The sequence below is a fragment of the Cebus imitator genome, unplaced genomic scaffold (genome assembly GCF_001604975.1).
Source record: "Cebus imitator isolate Cc_AM_T3 unplaced genomic scaffold, Cebus_imitator-1.0 Scaffold132, whole genome shotgun sequence".
Classification (NCBI taxonomy): Eukaryota; Metazoa; Chordata; class Mammalia; order Primates; family Cebidae; genus Cebus; species Cebus imitator.
In genome coordinates this window covers 2,174,300-2,189,299 of record NW_016107447.1, presented here as the reverse complement: position 1 = coordinate 2,189,299, position 15,000 = coordinate 2,174,300, and the positions used below count along the sequence as shown (strand labels likewise).

Below are 15,000 nucleotides of genomic sequence, written 5' to 3'. Positions count from 1 at the left end.
TCACTTCTGATTTTGCGGTAACTTCAGGTAGATGATGCCCTGGTACTCAGATCTCATTTTGCTGTATTCATTCATTGCATTTTTAGGTTCTATTTCATATTTGGAATGATTGCTATCATTCCAAATCAGTTTTGCCTATAATGATAAGTTCCAAAAGGAACTGTTGTGAGTCCCATTACAAAAGAAACCTTGGCAGGATCTCCTGCTGACCAGGGGTCACTATGTGACATTTTGCAATTTGTTCCCCACAGTACTGCATCTGGATTGATGGCCTCAGTGCCCTTCTGGGGAAGGACATGTCCAGCGAACTGACCAAGAGTGACCTGGACACCCTGCTGAGCATGGAGATGAAGCTGCGGCTCCTGGACCTGGAGAACATCCAAATTCCCGAAGCCCCACCCCCTATCCCCAAAGAGCCCAGCAGCTATGACTTTGTCTATCACTATGGCTGAACCTGGAGCCAGAAACGACGGTACCCAGGAGAAAGGATTTTGGGCCCAGGAGAAACACTTACAGTCTGGTGCCTTGTCTTTTGCTTGTACAGAATCTGTAGTGATTTTGGTGGCCAGTAAATGCCAGCCATTTCGCAAACCCACCTTGGACCACCCAGAGTTTCCTCTTGGTCCCTGTCTACTAAGAGTCACGAAGACAGGGTGCTCTGCCCCCTCCATCACCATGAAGCCTGGGATTGGGCCATGAGGAACAAACAGCAGATACCCTTGCCTTCCAGTCCAAGAAACTGCTTCCTGAAATGGATTTAACAATAGCCACTCACCTTTTCCTCCTGACCCTGCTCTCTGATCAGCTGGATCCCCTCGTGAGCAAGAGCTGGCCCAGGAAAGGCTGCCTGCAGAGGACAGGTGTGCTGGGCGTGTCGATAGCCTTGGAGTGACTGCCTGTATCTCAGATCTGAGTACAGGCCTGAGGCCTTTGCTTTTGTCTTTTTTGGTGAGGGCTCACTCCAGCTTCATATGGTGCCAAGATGTTGCTGCTTCTGAGGCCGGCTCTAACATCTCTGGTCTTTAGAGCCACCAGATCTCTCTGGCCCTTACAGATATCAGAGCAGATGGAAATTTCTCCCTGCCAGCTCTCAGACTCATCCTGGCAAGTCAAAGACCTCCAGGCCAAGTCCTGCCCTCTTAAGTCTCCAGGAACGCTGCAGGGAAAACCCAGCTGAGGCCTGGGCCTAGACAGTGGTGAGGTCATTAGATTCTGCCCCTCCCCCCACATTTATACCTTTTCCTTCCTCAGAGAGAAATCTCCCACCTAACCTGAATTGCAGCTCCCTCCAGTTTGCTTTCCTTTGGCCTTCCAGACCCCAGGAAGTTTGCCTTCCCTTCCTAGCGCTATGGTTTCTACCACTGGCCATGATTTCAGGGAGCTGGCTGAGGCCACACATGTACCAGTGGGGCTTCCCTGGTGCTGCAGCACTTGTAAACCACACACACAGCCTCTCTCCCTGGACATACGTTAGCACATTGGCATTCAGTATTGGTGGCCTGGCATGGTAGGTACTACCCAATGAAGAGTGTACTATATATTTTCTTTACTATAGGCCATACTTATACAGACATGTATATATATTTATATAAGATCTACCTATCTTAGGGTGGAACCTTGGAGGAAAATTAAATTGAGGGGAAGTAAAAACTACATAACACCTCCAGTTGTGCGCCAAGATTGCAACCAGAGAGCAGCCAGGAGCTTCCTGTCAGTAACCATGTTTTCAATAAATACTCTTTCATGTACAAACTGTGGTTCCTACTAACAGCAGTTTGTCTGTACTTGCTCCCTGCCCAAAGGTGAAGATTTCACCTTGACAAGACTTCATCGCAGTGTGTCTGGGAGACTCTGGAGAGCTCCAGCTGGAGCCCTTAGTCTCCTTCCAAGAGTCCCTTCCTCCTCCTCATTCGCTCTTCCCACACATAGAGACACACAGACACATACCTGCTGGTGAAGGATGCTCACAGATTGTTGTACTGGGACAAAGCGTTTCTGCTCAGCCCTGCTGGGTACAGCAGGGTAAGGCATACTGTACACCCCCATGAACACATCCTGCCTCTTCTCCCTGCCAGGGACACAGCCAGGCAACAGCTCGAGTACTTGTGCCTTACAAAGAAGACATGCTCTTTACCCTGTGTGTTGCCTATGCTTAGTGCCCAGCCTTCCAGCTGGTGTTTTAGGCTGTTGCTCCAAACCTTGGCCTTGGTAGCTGGGAGGCTTGAATGAGGGTGGTGATGAAAATAGGTACTTTCTCTTGCCTCTGAGAGAAAAGGGTGTGAGGAAAAGCTCTTTCAAAAGGTATAGAAAGAGCATGTAATACAGGCCTTGAGGGCTGAATAAAGCTAAGACCTTGGGCAGTGATGGGTACCATTGTAGGTGCTTGGTAAGCGTTGAATGAACTAATGCCTGCATGATGCCAGCTGGCGGCAGTGACGGCAGCAGTTTGCACAAAGCACTGCTTACACTCTGGCCTTGAGCCTTCTGTTCAGAGGGGCCAGGGATCCCAGCTGAGTCACTTGCAAGGATCCATGTTTGCAGCTGGTCTTTCTGCCAGAGAGCCCAGGAGGAGGCTGGAGGAGGGCAAAAAGCACAAAACTGGGTCTGAATATGCAACCCTAGCTTGCCCTGCCCTGCCCTAATGATCTTGGCTGCAAATGCTGCCCTTTTCATCCATCCTGCAAGATGAAGAAAATCTGAACTCCCTAGGCTGGCATTTTGGGGCCACAGCAACCTGCCCCTTGGCTACTTTTGAACCACCACAGTTATAAACCTGTGCCCCAGGCACGGCTAGAGCCTTCTCACCCTCCTTTAGGATCCTGCCATCTCCTCTGGCTGGAATGCTCTCTCTCCCCCTACTCAACCTATTGAAATTGAGATAATTCTTAGAAAGTTTCATATAGAAAATATTTCACAAATGTTTCTTATTACTTCTGGATCGCCTAAGTTGTAATGTCCCCAGCTGGCTTGAGCTGGGGACATTATTATTCCAGAAGATAAAGCCCATGAGATACTTATCTTCGTGGTTCATTCCATGGTTGCCCAGCACTGGACTGGACATAAGAAAAACAATTTGTTCAGTAAAAGTAAACAAGTGACCATTTTTGGATGCCCACTGTGTGCAGAACACTAGCAGGTACCGGGGTTCCAAAGCAAGCCCTTGCTTGAGCGCAGGAGAGGTGCAAACAATTACAATACACAGCTGTGCTCTGCGCCGGAGGGACTTTGCGGAAGACGAAACTGCGCTGTACCTCGAAAGGACCCGACCACCAAAGACGCCCCGCCCCCGTGCTGCCCCGCCCCCACCTTTTCGCCCCGGCTCCGCCCAGCCCTTGCAGCTTCCGACGGAAGTTACCGACCCTGCCGCGGTTCGGCTGCGTCATCCGGCCTCGCACTTCCGGTGGGAAGATTCCGGCCGGGAGCTCCCCAGGCCGAGGTGAGTGGCCGCGCGCCCCGGCGCGCTGTCAGGGGCTGGGGGGGCCAGGGTTAGAGCGGGAAGCGGGCTCCCCGCCTGGGCTCTGCGCGCGTTGTCATGGGGCGCGTCACGCCCCTGTCCCTCCCCGGACCTCAGTTGCGCCGTCTGAGGAGGGGGCAGAGGTCTTCAAGCGCCCTCCTGTAGGGCACCTGCCCCACGCTGGTTCATCTAGTGTTTCCTGAGCACCTGCGACGTGCTGGGCGCGGTACCCAGGCCGGAATCGGACCTGGCCCTGCCCTCGGAGAGGCTGCTTCCCGCGGTGGGGTTGGGGCGGGCAGTAAACACGTGAGCAAACAAGGAAACGTCAGAAGTGGGAAGTGCCACGAGGATTGGGAGGGGTGGGGCATTGGGGAAAGTGTTCAGCCAGGCGGAGGTCTGCAGAAGGCAGAAAGAGCTGCAAGTAAAGAAAGACACAGGCTTAATGTGTTTGACACATGGCAGGGGGCCGCTGTGGCGGGTGCTGGGGCCAGTGGCCGAAGTATGCGGTTGCAGAGGCACGATCGTGAGAGGCCTTCCTTGTGGACCTGGCTGAGGAGTTGGGCTTAGCCTTAGGGCATGATCTGTTTTGTGTGCCTACAGCATGTCTCTGGCTGCATTATAGATTCCAGGCTTTAGGGGCGAAAGAGGAAGCAAGGAGACCAGTTAGACCGGTAGTAGTCAGCAGGTGAAAGATCATTGTGGCTTAGACTGTGGTAGTGGGAATGGAGGGGAAGAGAAGTACATGGGTCAAGAAGTGTATTGAAGGTGGAACTGGCAGGGCAGGATTTGAGAAATGATGGAAATAAGTGGTCAAAGATTACTTCATAGATTTTTGGTTGTGGCTTAAGTAACCAAGTGTATTATGCTGGCATGTACTAAATCACTCTGGGATAGATGGGTGACATGAGAAATGATTATGAAATCCTCTTAAGGCAACTTAAGTTTTAGATATTTGAAGTGCAGCTACCAAATAGGCAGTTAGATTACCAGTCTGATACTTACAGAAAAGGTCAGGACTGATCTAAAGAATTTAGAAATCATTGCTAAGTGGATTGGGTAGGATGAGATTATGTAGCGTAAGATTTGAGAGAGAAGAGAAGCCAGGTTCCACGCTTTAGGCACCCAATTTTTGTAGATTGAGTTGACAAGAAGGTGTCAACAAAAAAGACCGAGAAAAAGTCCAGAAAAGCAGAAGAAAAACCAGGTGGGTGTGTTATGGTGGCACCAAGAGAAGGCTTTTTTCTAGGAGGAGGAAGTGATCCATTGTGTAAGATAAGAATAGAGACTAGGCCTTTGCCAGGGCAGCAGGGAGGAGGTGTGGTAGGTAACCCACCGGAGCAGTGGAGATGGGCTGAAGTGAGGACAGGAGGTGAACGAGTGGAGCTGGCAGTGCGGGACCCTCTGAGGAAGTTTCACCACAAGGGGACTAAGAGGGGAGTAAGCCTCTACCATGAGCCAGCATTTAATGCTGCACCTGATGCCACTTTACTGAGTCCAGAGGTCTCTCCCTTTATAGTTGGAGAAACTTGAGTCCAGAGGTCAAGTAACTTAGGGTCACACAGTAGTGAGTAGGGACGGTAAGAATTGATTCTTGGTCTCTAACTCCAAAGCCCACACTCTTAAGCGCTAAACCATGCTGCCCAAGTTACAGTTAGGAAGACTGAGGGAAGCAGGTGCCACCGTGGTGCACCAGCCAGCCTTACCTTGATGTGACTGCTGCCCCCAGCTAAGGGGCTCTCTGTGGAAAGTGGGGCAGAATATGGACTTTCCTTCCTGAGCAAATGAGATTTCAAAAAGAGCATTTACTCCTTTAAATCTTGTTTCCCATATAAAATAAGGGTGGGCATCTTTTCAGTTTCATGTCTGTGTCTCCAATGGTGGGCCTACAGGAGTGCTTCATAAATGCCAATTAAATGCCTAGATGATCTCCAGGGACCCTTCTAGCCGAGATTTGCCTTTGTGTTTGTGGATAGGTGACTGTCTGAATCCTAATAAGAAAATGAGTTAACTTTGAGACACTGCTCCGTAGGTGGGGAAGCCATGGGGACTTCTTGGAGGCAGGGGACCTGGGCCAGGTGTGTGAAGGAAGGTCAGCATTTGAACAGTGGAGGGAGGGCTTTGCAGTGCTGCAGCAGGAAATGCAGCAAAAGCAGGAACTGCAAGAGGTTGATTAACAGAAGAGTGAACAGACTTTCCTGCCTTGGAAGCCACAGGAGGACCCATGAGGGGAGAGTGCCAGGAAGAAAGCTCTCTTAGTACCAGCATATCCTGTGATTGCCTGTCACAGGACAGGGTCAGCAGTCGTTCTCCACAGGGACCAGGTTTGGTCCCCAGGTGACGTATGTCTGTGTTTATTTATTTATTTTTTGTTTGTTTGTTTGTAGAAAGTGATTTATTTAGAGACCGAGCGAGAAACAGCTAACTCTCACACTGAGTGAGAGAATCCAGAAAGGTGGAATCCAGGAGAGGAAAGCAGCTTCCACACTGAGTGGAAAGGAATAGAGAGAGATGGAGTTTAGGAGGGGAAGACAGGCTTCCACGAGAGAGTGTGGAAGGGGACCCCAGAGGCGAAATCCAGGAGAGAGGAAGATGGCTCCCACAAAGGGAGTGTTCATGAAAGGGGATCCAAACATGGAATCCATGGCTGTGTTTAGAGACATTCTTGGGTATCACAGTTTGGGATGGGGGGAAGGATGCGACAGGTGTCTGGTAGGTAGGGGCCGGGGATGTTGCTAACCACCCTACCATGTAGAGGATGGGTCTTCTCCCAAAGAATTATCTGGCCCCAAACAAGTGGTATTGCCAAGGTTGAGAAACCCTGGTATAGAGGAAAGAGCGTGGGTTTTGTGGGGTTTTCTGGTTTTGTTTTGTTTTGTTTTTGAGATGGAGTTTCACTCTTGTTGCCCAGGCTGGAGTGCAATGGCACGATCTCGGCTCACTGCAACCTCCGTAAGCTGTAAGCTGGGATTACAGGCATGCACCACCATGCCCAGCTGATTTTTGTATTTTTAGTAGAGATGGGGTTTCACCACATTGACCAGGATGGCTTGATCTCCTGACCTTGTGACCCACCCACTTTGACCTCTCAAAGTGCTGGGATTACAGGCGTGAGCCACTGCACCCAGCTGAGAGTGTGGGTTTTGAGATCTGTAGATATGTTTGAGGGCCGCGCACCCCCTCTGTTGGAGGAGCTTACGGTGGCGGTCGCAGGAGAAGAAGAGAGAACTGTGTAGGAAACTGCCGCAGTCATTTGGGAAGAGGATGGTGGCTGAGACGGTAGTGGTGGAGTTCAAGAGATGTGCTCATATTTGGGGTATTTCTGAAGATAGAGCTGACAGTTATTGATTGAATGTGGGCTGAGGGAAAGAGAGGAGTCAAGAATGACCCTAAGGCTTCTGGCCTGAGCGGCTAGGAGAGTAGTGGAGCCATCTGCAGGGATGGGAAGTAGGGAGAGGAGCAGGCTTGGATGAAGCAGGGTGTGGAAAACAGGAGTCAGTTCCTAACACTGTAGATGTGAGTGAGTTGCCTGATATTGCACATCCAGGGGAAGAAGAGGTTTGGTAGGCATTGGATATTCTTCCGGAGTTCACAGGAGTCAGAGGCGGAGTATACATTGGGAAGACGTCAGCTTACAGAAGGCATTAGAAGGAATGAGACTGCATCAGGTCAGGTAGGAGTTTCAACTCACTGGGTCTAACACCTCCTTTTTATTACAAATATTTTGTAACAGTCCCTTTTATTACCCTAACATGAAACAAATGATTAATAAAAACTGCTGACATATAATTTTTAAAAATCAACAATGCGCTATAACATAAAGGGAGAGTAATTGACAGTACAACAAAATATGTTTCAATATGTAAGTTCCTGAGCACAACAGTGTTGGAGGTCGCAGTGAAGCAACAGCTGCTGTCCCTTCTGTGTGGACCCTCTGGGAGTGTGGTGGACACAGGCACAGACTGGCACAGCCATGTTGTGTTGCACCTCAAAAATCCCTAGTGCCATTGCCGTAGCTGATGTGGTTTTTCCAGAATGGGAACTTTTGATACCATTTTGAGACAATTTTGACCATTCTTAAGTCTCCCTTCATTGTATACAGGCATTGTATTCTTGGAAATGTTAATTCACAGTAGAACCGTGGAAAACCCGTGCCCTGTGTTTACATATAAACAGTTACATTCTAGGTTCAGATCATTGTAAGCTGATCTTTCCCCTGTATGAATGGCAGTCGTGCAGGATACAGAGCAGTGTTTGGTGTGTGGACTGCCCCTTCCTCCCCGCTCACCGAACGCCAGGAGAAACCCCAAACACCAGCACAGGTTTCCAAAGCTCTTCTCAAAACAATTGTAGCCCCAGAGATTCTGTTGGACACAGCCAGCTCGCTGTTTGCCCTGGGGAGGGGAAATGGTAACACAGGTTCCAGAGTACAGAATGGAACAGAACAGCTCCCTTCAGAAAGGGTGGGAAGGGAGGTGGAAAGACTGCTCTGGAAGCCTAGGAAGGCTTCAGGAAGAAGGTGGCTTTTCAGCAAGATGGGAATGCCTCAAAGGAGGAGCTGTGGTTGGGGGGACATACAGATGAAGCAGCAGCTGTCGTAACACTGGACCTGAGGCTCCTCTGGGCACAGACAGGTCTACCCGGCATGCTCAGGGCGCTCATCAGATTTGACTGGATTGACAGGGAGGCTGGAAGTGGTCTCATTTGGCAAGACCGGTAGTCGGTAGTCGATAGAGTGTTCCAGTCATTAGAGTGTTGGTTTCCTGCTCCATTTCTAACCCCTACAACCAGACCAGTCCCCTGAAAATCACATGCCTGCTCTCTGTCAGCCATCAAACCAAATGGAGAACTTAAAGCATGCCAGGTGTGCATAAGGCGGGTGTGGACACACTGGTTCCCATGTGCGCTCATGGCCTCTCAGCAGACACAGACATTCATTACTCAAATCACACCCTGCACGAGTGCTGTGAAGCAGGGGAGTCATGAAAGCCACTTGTATCTCAGGGGACTGATTAAGGGGATGGGGCGGGGTCCCTGAAGAAGTGGCCTCTGAGCTGAAGATAGGTAGGGTCAATGAGGAAGAACGGAAGGGTGGGCGCGGTGTTCGTTCATTTCCTTCAGACGACAGGAAGGAAGCTGGTGTTTAGGGAGTTGAAAGGTTCCCAGTGGGGCCAGGCTCTGGAGAGCCTCTGGCTGAGACCAAGAAGACCAGCAGGGCCAGATCAGGCCATGGTAGCCCAAGGAAGGCTCCCGGTCTTTATCAGAAAAGTCCTGGAAGCTGCTGAAAGGTTTTAAGCAGTGGCCTGACATGATCAGATTTGTGTTTTAAGGGGTCACTTTGGTGGCAGTTCATGGAGACTACCTTGAGGTGACAAGAGAGCAGACATGGGTCTCTGGGAGGGCCTGTGCCCCTTTGGGCAGCCCCTCTGGAGCCCTGAGTCATGCAGCCTTCAGCGGCACCCGTGGCTGTGAGAAGCACAGTCTCTGCCTACAGCTCCAGAGCTGCCCTTTGTCCCCAGCAGCAGACCTAGGGACTGGTGAGAGCTGCATCCAGTTAACCATGGGAAGGCTCGGCACCAGCCACCAGCCCCTTAGGTGAGGACTCCGCCTGGGGCTCCGCTGATGGTTCCAAGTCATGGAGCTGCAGAGAGCTCCTCCAGCCAGGAGACGTTCTTGGTGAAAGCTGTGGTCCAGCTCTGCCGGCTCTTCCCGCACATTGTCTTCAAGAGGGGTGCCTGCCCCCGCTGACTCAGGAGCTTGGGTGCTGCAGCCGCCACGAATGGGGAGGTGGGCCCTCGATGTGGCCTTCGTGTGGAAGGCGGTGTTGACCCTGGGGCTGGTGCTTCTCTACTATTGCTTCTCCATCGGCATCACCTTCTACAACAAATGGCTGACAAAGGTACCGGGAGGCCCTGCCGGGCAGGGCGCTGGGATGGAGGTGGCCGGAGCGGTGATTATGGTGCCCCTTCATGCTTAACAGGAAGGCACAAGCTCCCACCAGTCTAACTGGAAGCCAGTCATAGCTGGGTGGAACAGGGCCCTCCAAGACCACCGCACCAGGGTTCCCTGTAAATGTTTGGATCCAGGGGAAACCAAGGAGAGCAGGCGGTGTGAAGGGACAAACTGGGGAAACTGGGGGCTCAAGCCGCAGCTGTTGACCCCACTACAGAAGGATTTCAATATTTTAATCAGTGATAAAATGCAGTGGCCTGCAGCGGCTCTGATTTGGGCATAGGCCTTGAGGAGGGCTAGGCAGGTAGCTTGAAGGTGTGTGTGTGGAGATAGCCCCAGGCTAGAATTGAGTCTCTAGGCTTCCACCTGTCTTTGTGACCTAAGAGTCTGTCATTCCAAGTGATGACACTGTAACTAAAGGCCCTGCACACACAGCAAGGTCCTCATGAACCACTGAATGAGCCCCACTCCAGCAGAGGGGCAAAAAGAGGGAGCTGGTGGGGGGCAGGCTGTCTAAACCGAGCTGGGGTGTCTGCTTTGGGCTCCATACAGAGCTTCCATTTCCCCCTCTTCATGACGATGCTGCACCTGGCCGTGATCTTCCTCTTCTCCGCCCTGTCCAGGGCGCTGGTTCAGTGTTCCAGCCACAGGGCCCGCGTGGTGCTGAGCTGGGCCGACTACCTCAGAAGAGTGGCTCCCACAGGTAGGTGGGGGGACCCCGGGGAGGGCAGGGCGGGAAGAGGGACTAGAGAACTAGGACAAGGACAAGAGAGACGCTCGCATGCTGGAAGTCGAGTCCCTCCCCTCTTCCTGCACTGTTCCTCCACTGCCTTCTTGGCCTGGCCTCCCTCCACCCGCACTGCTGCCTCTTGTGCACTGTGTGTCTTCCCGCTGCCCCACCACGCACTCACAAACCCCCTGCTGCACCCACGGCTCCCTCGCCCCACAGCAGACACCAAGCCTGGAGTGCAGCCCTGAGGCCTGGAGATAAGTGGTGAGCAGGCAGGGTCCCTGCCCTCGCAGGGCTGTGACACGGACATGGAGGGCATCGTGGAGACCAGGGAGGGGACCGACCCAAGGCCAGGGCCCGCGGCTGGTGGAGGAAGATTTCCTCGGTCAGGTGCCCAGTAGGCCGAGGCCTGAGGGATGCATGGGACTGGCTGGCCCTGGGAGGAGGGGCCTTAGTGGCTCCAGGGAGGTTTAGTGTCAGCTCTGGGGTCTGGAAGGGAATTCAGTGTTTCAGGATGCCACGATCCTGGTGCTGGCCAGAGGAAGTGTGAGAAATAAGAACCGAGAGGATGGGCAGGGATCACATCCTGGAGGCCGAGTTCCCCATGGAGGAGTTGTATTCCATCCTGAGGGAAAAGGATTTCCAGTAAGGAATTGACTGGATCGGGTTAATACCTCGGCTCAGGGGATAGCCGGAATGTTTGTGGAAAGCACACCAGGCCCAGCCAGTCAGAATGGGCCCAGCCTTAATGCCGGGGCGGCCCCCTACCCCTTTGGAGCCAGATATTAACCCATCAGTTGCTGGTGGAAAAGAAGGCCAGAGGGCCCTACAGGAGGAGCCGGGATGGTTCAGAAGTGGGGGGCACCCTGGTGCCTCAGGGTGGCAGCCCACCCCAGCAGAATGTGGACCTTCCACACTGTCCTGTGGGTGCCCTTGTCTCCACAGCTCTAGCGACGGCACTTGATGTGGGCTTGTCCAACTGGAGCTTCCTCTATGTCACCGTCTCGCTGTGAGTACCGGCCATGCCCTGCCGCCTCCCTTCAGGCTCAAGCTCTCTGTCTGTCCAGCGGGCTGTCTGCACGCCTGGCCTCCAGGCCAGCCACTCCACCACTCTCTGGGACCAGCCCCTGCTCTCTCAGCCTCTCCCTGGCACCCAGCAGCTCTCCGGGAAGTCGCCAACCTTTTCCGTAAGCCCAGCGCAGAGGGGATGCTGTGCCCACCTGCGAGGCAGCGTGGGGAAGCCAGGGAGCTCACCCAGAACCCCCACCGCCAGAGCAGGGGAGGGCGGGCTGCAAGGCCACAGACAGGCGGCCGCTGGTGGGTGGTACACGCAGCCGCCGGAGAGCCCTGTGTGGCCTGGGGGCCATGCAGGAGTTTCTTCCCTCTGATGTTTTGCTTCAGAGAGCACGGCTCCTACCTTCTCATCCTCCAACTTGTCATCCTTCCTTCCCTTTCCTGGGCTCCGCTGAGGGTTAAAGAACAGGACTCAGGGAGCTCAACGTCAGGCTGCAGCCTCTTCTCCCTGGTGATAACCAGAGGCCTCTTAGTCAGAGATTCCTTCTGATTAAAGGACACTTTTCTGCCCAAATGACTTAGCCCAGCTTCGTTTGGTCATTTCCCAGGTTACCCCCAGGGAAGTCAGGGAGTCCACACCCACCTTTCTAGCTCAGTGATTTGTGCTCTGGCTCCTTTCTTGGTGACGGGTCTGAGCCTTGGCCTCCAGCAGTGCATTGTGGGTAATTTTTGCTTCCAGGTACACAATGACCAAATCCTCAGCTGTCCTCTTCATCTTGATCTTCTCTCTGATCTTCAAGCTGGAGGAGCTGGTGAGGCCCAGCTTCTCTTTTGTCCCTTCTGCCCCCACAGATGCTAAGAATAAAAGGGGAATCTGAGCAGTGGCTTGTCCTGCTGTGTGACAGAGGAGACAAGCCCAGCCCAGGTGGCAGTAGCTTGCTTCCTGAGAAGGGACTTAGACACGGGCAATAATGACCGAAAGAGAAAGCGCTCCAGGATGAGGGTCCCAGCAGAGCTGGGTCTGGGAAGCTCCCTGCTGTGGGAGGCAGTAGCCATGTGTGTTAGGCCCAGGGGAGGAGGTGGGGCCACTTGGGGGCCCAGGACAGTTGTCAGTGTGGCAGATGAGCAGGGCTGTTGGCATACCAGCATGGATGGGTGGGCAAGGACTGTCCAGGACCCCCTGGGGTAGAGCTGGAGAGTAGAAGGATTTCCTGCCCCAGGGGCAGCCAAGATGGCTGCTGACCCCAGACTCCGAATGTGATGAACCCTTGACCCTGAAGACCCCTAAGTTAGCTGCCACTGCTCCCCATCCTCCCAGCGTGCTGCACTGGTCCTGGTGGTCCTCCTCATCGCCGGGGGTCTCTTCATGTTCACCTACAAGTCCACACAGTTCAACCTGGAGGGCTTTGCCTTGGTGCTGGGGGCCTCGTTCATCGGTGGCATTCGCTGGACCCTCACCCAGATGCTCCTGCAGAAGGCTGAACTCGGTGAGCACGTGCCACTCACCCTCCAGAGAGAGGAACTCTGGCACAGGCAGGGTGGAGGCAGGGCAGGGCCGGGCCAGACCTGATGGTGACCGTCCCCCGCCCTGCAGGCCTCCAGAATCCCATCGACACCATGTTCCACCTGCAGCCACTCATGTTCCTGGGTCTCTTCCCTCTCTTTGCTGTATTTGAAGGTACGTTGGGCCATCCCTCTCAGGGTCACTCAGTGCTGCAGACCACAGATCCCTGCCCTGAGCCCAACACAGTAGGAGCTGCAGAGGTTATTGAGATCAAAGATGCAGTCCCTCCCCTGGAAGCACATGGTTCCAGACAGACATGTAAAAAAATGGCTAGAGCCCAGCATGATGAATGCTATGGAGAAAGCACATGTAAAATCCAGGGAACATTAACAACAGTAAGTGTGCATGGAGCCCTGAAAGTGCAGCAGGGCTGTTCTGATCTCTTTAAACATACGAACTCATTTTGTCCTTCCAAAAACCCTGTGTGGCAGTACTGTTATTATCCCATTTTGCAGGTGGAACAAAGTGAGGCACAGAGAAGTAAAGATAACTTGCCCAAGGTCCCATAGCTCATAAATGAGCCAGAATATGAAGCCAGCAGCCTGGCTTCAAGTGGTCCAGCCCTACTCTTAAGCACCCTATCCTGCCTCTAAGGAGCGGGGAATCAGGGATTGTTCCAAGATGCTGGAGTAAGGAGGCAGGTTATAAAGGCTTCCCCGGCTGTGGTTTTAGAAGGTGAGTAGGATTCTGGCAGGCTGCAGGAGCCAGGGCATCTGGAAAGTGGGAATAGGAGGCTCAGCCATGTCCTGGCGTGGCACAGCAGGCTGTGTGTTCAGGGAGTGTGGGCCAGGCAGAGTCAGAGGGTGGGCTTCCAGAGTGGGGGCTGAAGGCCAGGAGCCAGCACACAGGAGCCTGGGGACATGGTCAGCTGTTCCTCGGCTGTCTTCATGGAAGAGGAGAGGCCTGGAGAATTGTGTAGGCTGGGAGGGGTGGCGCCACTTTCCTTCCTTTGATGTTTTGGGATTAGCCTTTGTCCCCTTTCTGTTAATCCTTCCTCCCAGAGTCCCGTCTGCCCTCAGGGTCATTACAGAAAATTCTGTCCCACATCCATTTAAGTTTCAAGCGTTGAAGCATCTTGAACCTCCCTGAGAAAATTATTCTGAAGCCCCGTTGTCCAGGAAACTTCTGTTCAGGGCCTCATTTTTTTTTTCTCTTTTTAAAATCTCTCCCCGTTCCTTCTTTATGCCCCCTTGTACCAAACACCACACTCTCCCTCCCCTCCTGGGTGTTTACACCATGCCTCATCTCTGCAAAACCTCATCTGAAAGCCCCTGGTAGTCATCACTTAGCAAAGCTGCATGGATTTAGCTCCTTTAATCTTTTCTGGTAAATTAATCCCCCAAGCGCCTTCATTACTTATGTTGCTCTTCCCCGAATTCCTTCAATTTGCAGAGGCCTTTGCAGTACTGCTGAGCCCAGCACCAAACAGGATATCCTGCACTGTGAGGCTGTTTGGCCTAGGGGGACTGTCACTCGGCATTTCTTTGGTGTTTCCCTTCAAAAATCTCAAAATACTCCTCCAGCTACCACAGGTGTCTCTTGGGCCCAGGCCCGGGCCCCCTTCACCCTGTGCTAATGCGCCATGAGGGCTTTCCTGTGGGAGGATGCCGGGAGTCCTTCTCCCGGATGGACAGTGTTGGAAGAACCATGACTCCTCTGAAAGTCTAAGCAGAATTTGGGGGGTGGGGCATGTGCATGCCAGTGTTTCTGGAGCAAGGGGCCATGGCTTTTGTCATGTGTTTGTGTTTTCTTTTTGGGAAATGTTCATCAAGTGATGCCATGGGTTGGAGGAATACCGGTCTGGTCCCAGGCCTCTCATTTTATCAATTTGGCCCAGAAAGGGGACACATCTCAGACCAAGTCCCACAGCTCTGTACTAGTAAGACCTAGATTAAAATGAACATTTGTAGGGTTGGACTTTTGTCCCTGTTTGTAGGCTGACATGTAGACCAAGGAGCTTCCCCAGTGGGCCAGGGCACTGTTGGTCCTTCCTCACTTGTGGCCGCCCTACCTGCTTTGGCTCATTAGTTACCACAAATCCAATGACCACATGAGGTCAGCAGCCACGCGCCCTCCTGCCAGACCAATAAGTGAATATGCAGGGCACTTCTGTCGTCTTTGTGCAGTGCTGCCCTCCTCTACTTTAGCCTGGAGGCTCAGACAAGCCCTCCCCGTCATCCCACTAGGATCCTCCTCATCCCACTAGGATCTCCGTCAGTCATCCCACTAAGATCCTCCTCATCCCACTAGGATCCCCGTCAGTCATCCCACTAAGATCCTCCTCATCCC

The 15,000-nt window shown here is 52.9% G+C and overlaps 2 protein-coding genes across 7 annotated transcripts in view; both read left to right on the top strand.

Annotated features, from left to right (window-relative positions):
• The window catches only part of ELMO2 (engulfment and cell motility 2), a 40,544-nt gene extending 38,792 nt beyond the window's left edge, over positions 1-1,752 (top strand). The window contains exon 22 of one of the 2 annotated variants that reach the window (XM_017541286.2): positions 252-1,752. In XM_017541286.2, coding sequence (XP_017396775.1) covers positions 252-452 — 201 coding nt within the window. In that variant the 3' untranslated portion in view covers positions 453-1,752. The remainder of the gene's footprint in view (positions 1-251) is intronic. The other variant, XM_017541287.2, reaches the window with a different exon arrangement.
• Positions 1,753-3,315: 1,563 nt separating this feature from the next.
• Positions 3,316-15,000, top strand: part of SLC35C2 (solute carrier family 35 member C2) — a 15,376-nt gene continuing 3,691 nt past the window's right edge. Inside the window, exons 1-7 of one of the 5 annotated variants that reach the window (XM_017541295.2) lie at positions 3,316-3,436; positions 8,974-9,350; positions 10,027-10,106; positions 11,079-11,142; positions 11,887-11,959; positions 12,466-12,634; positions 12,742-12,825. In XM_017541295.2, the coding sequence (XP_017396784.1) occupies positions 11,894-11,959; positions 12,466-12,634; positions 12,742-12,825 (319 nt within the window). In that variant the 5' untranslated portion in view covers positions 3,316-3,436; positions 8,974-9,350; positions 10,027-10,106; positions 11,079-11,142; positions 11,887-11,893. The other 4 variants (XM_017541289.2, XM_017541291.2, XM_017541296.2 and 1 more) reach the window with 4 other exon arrangements.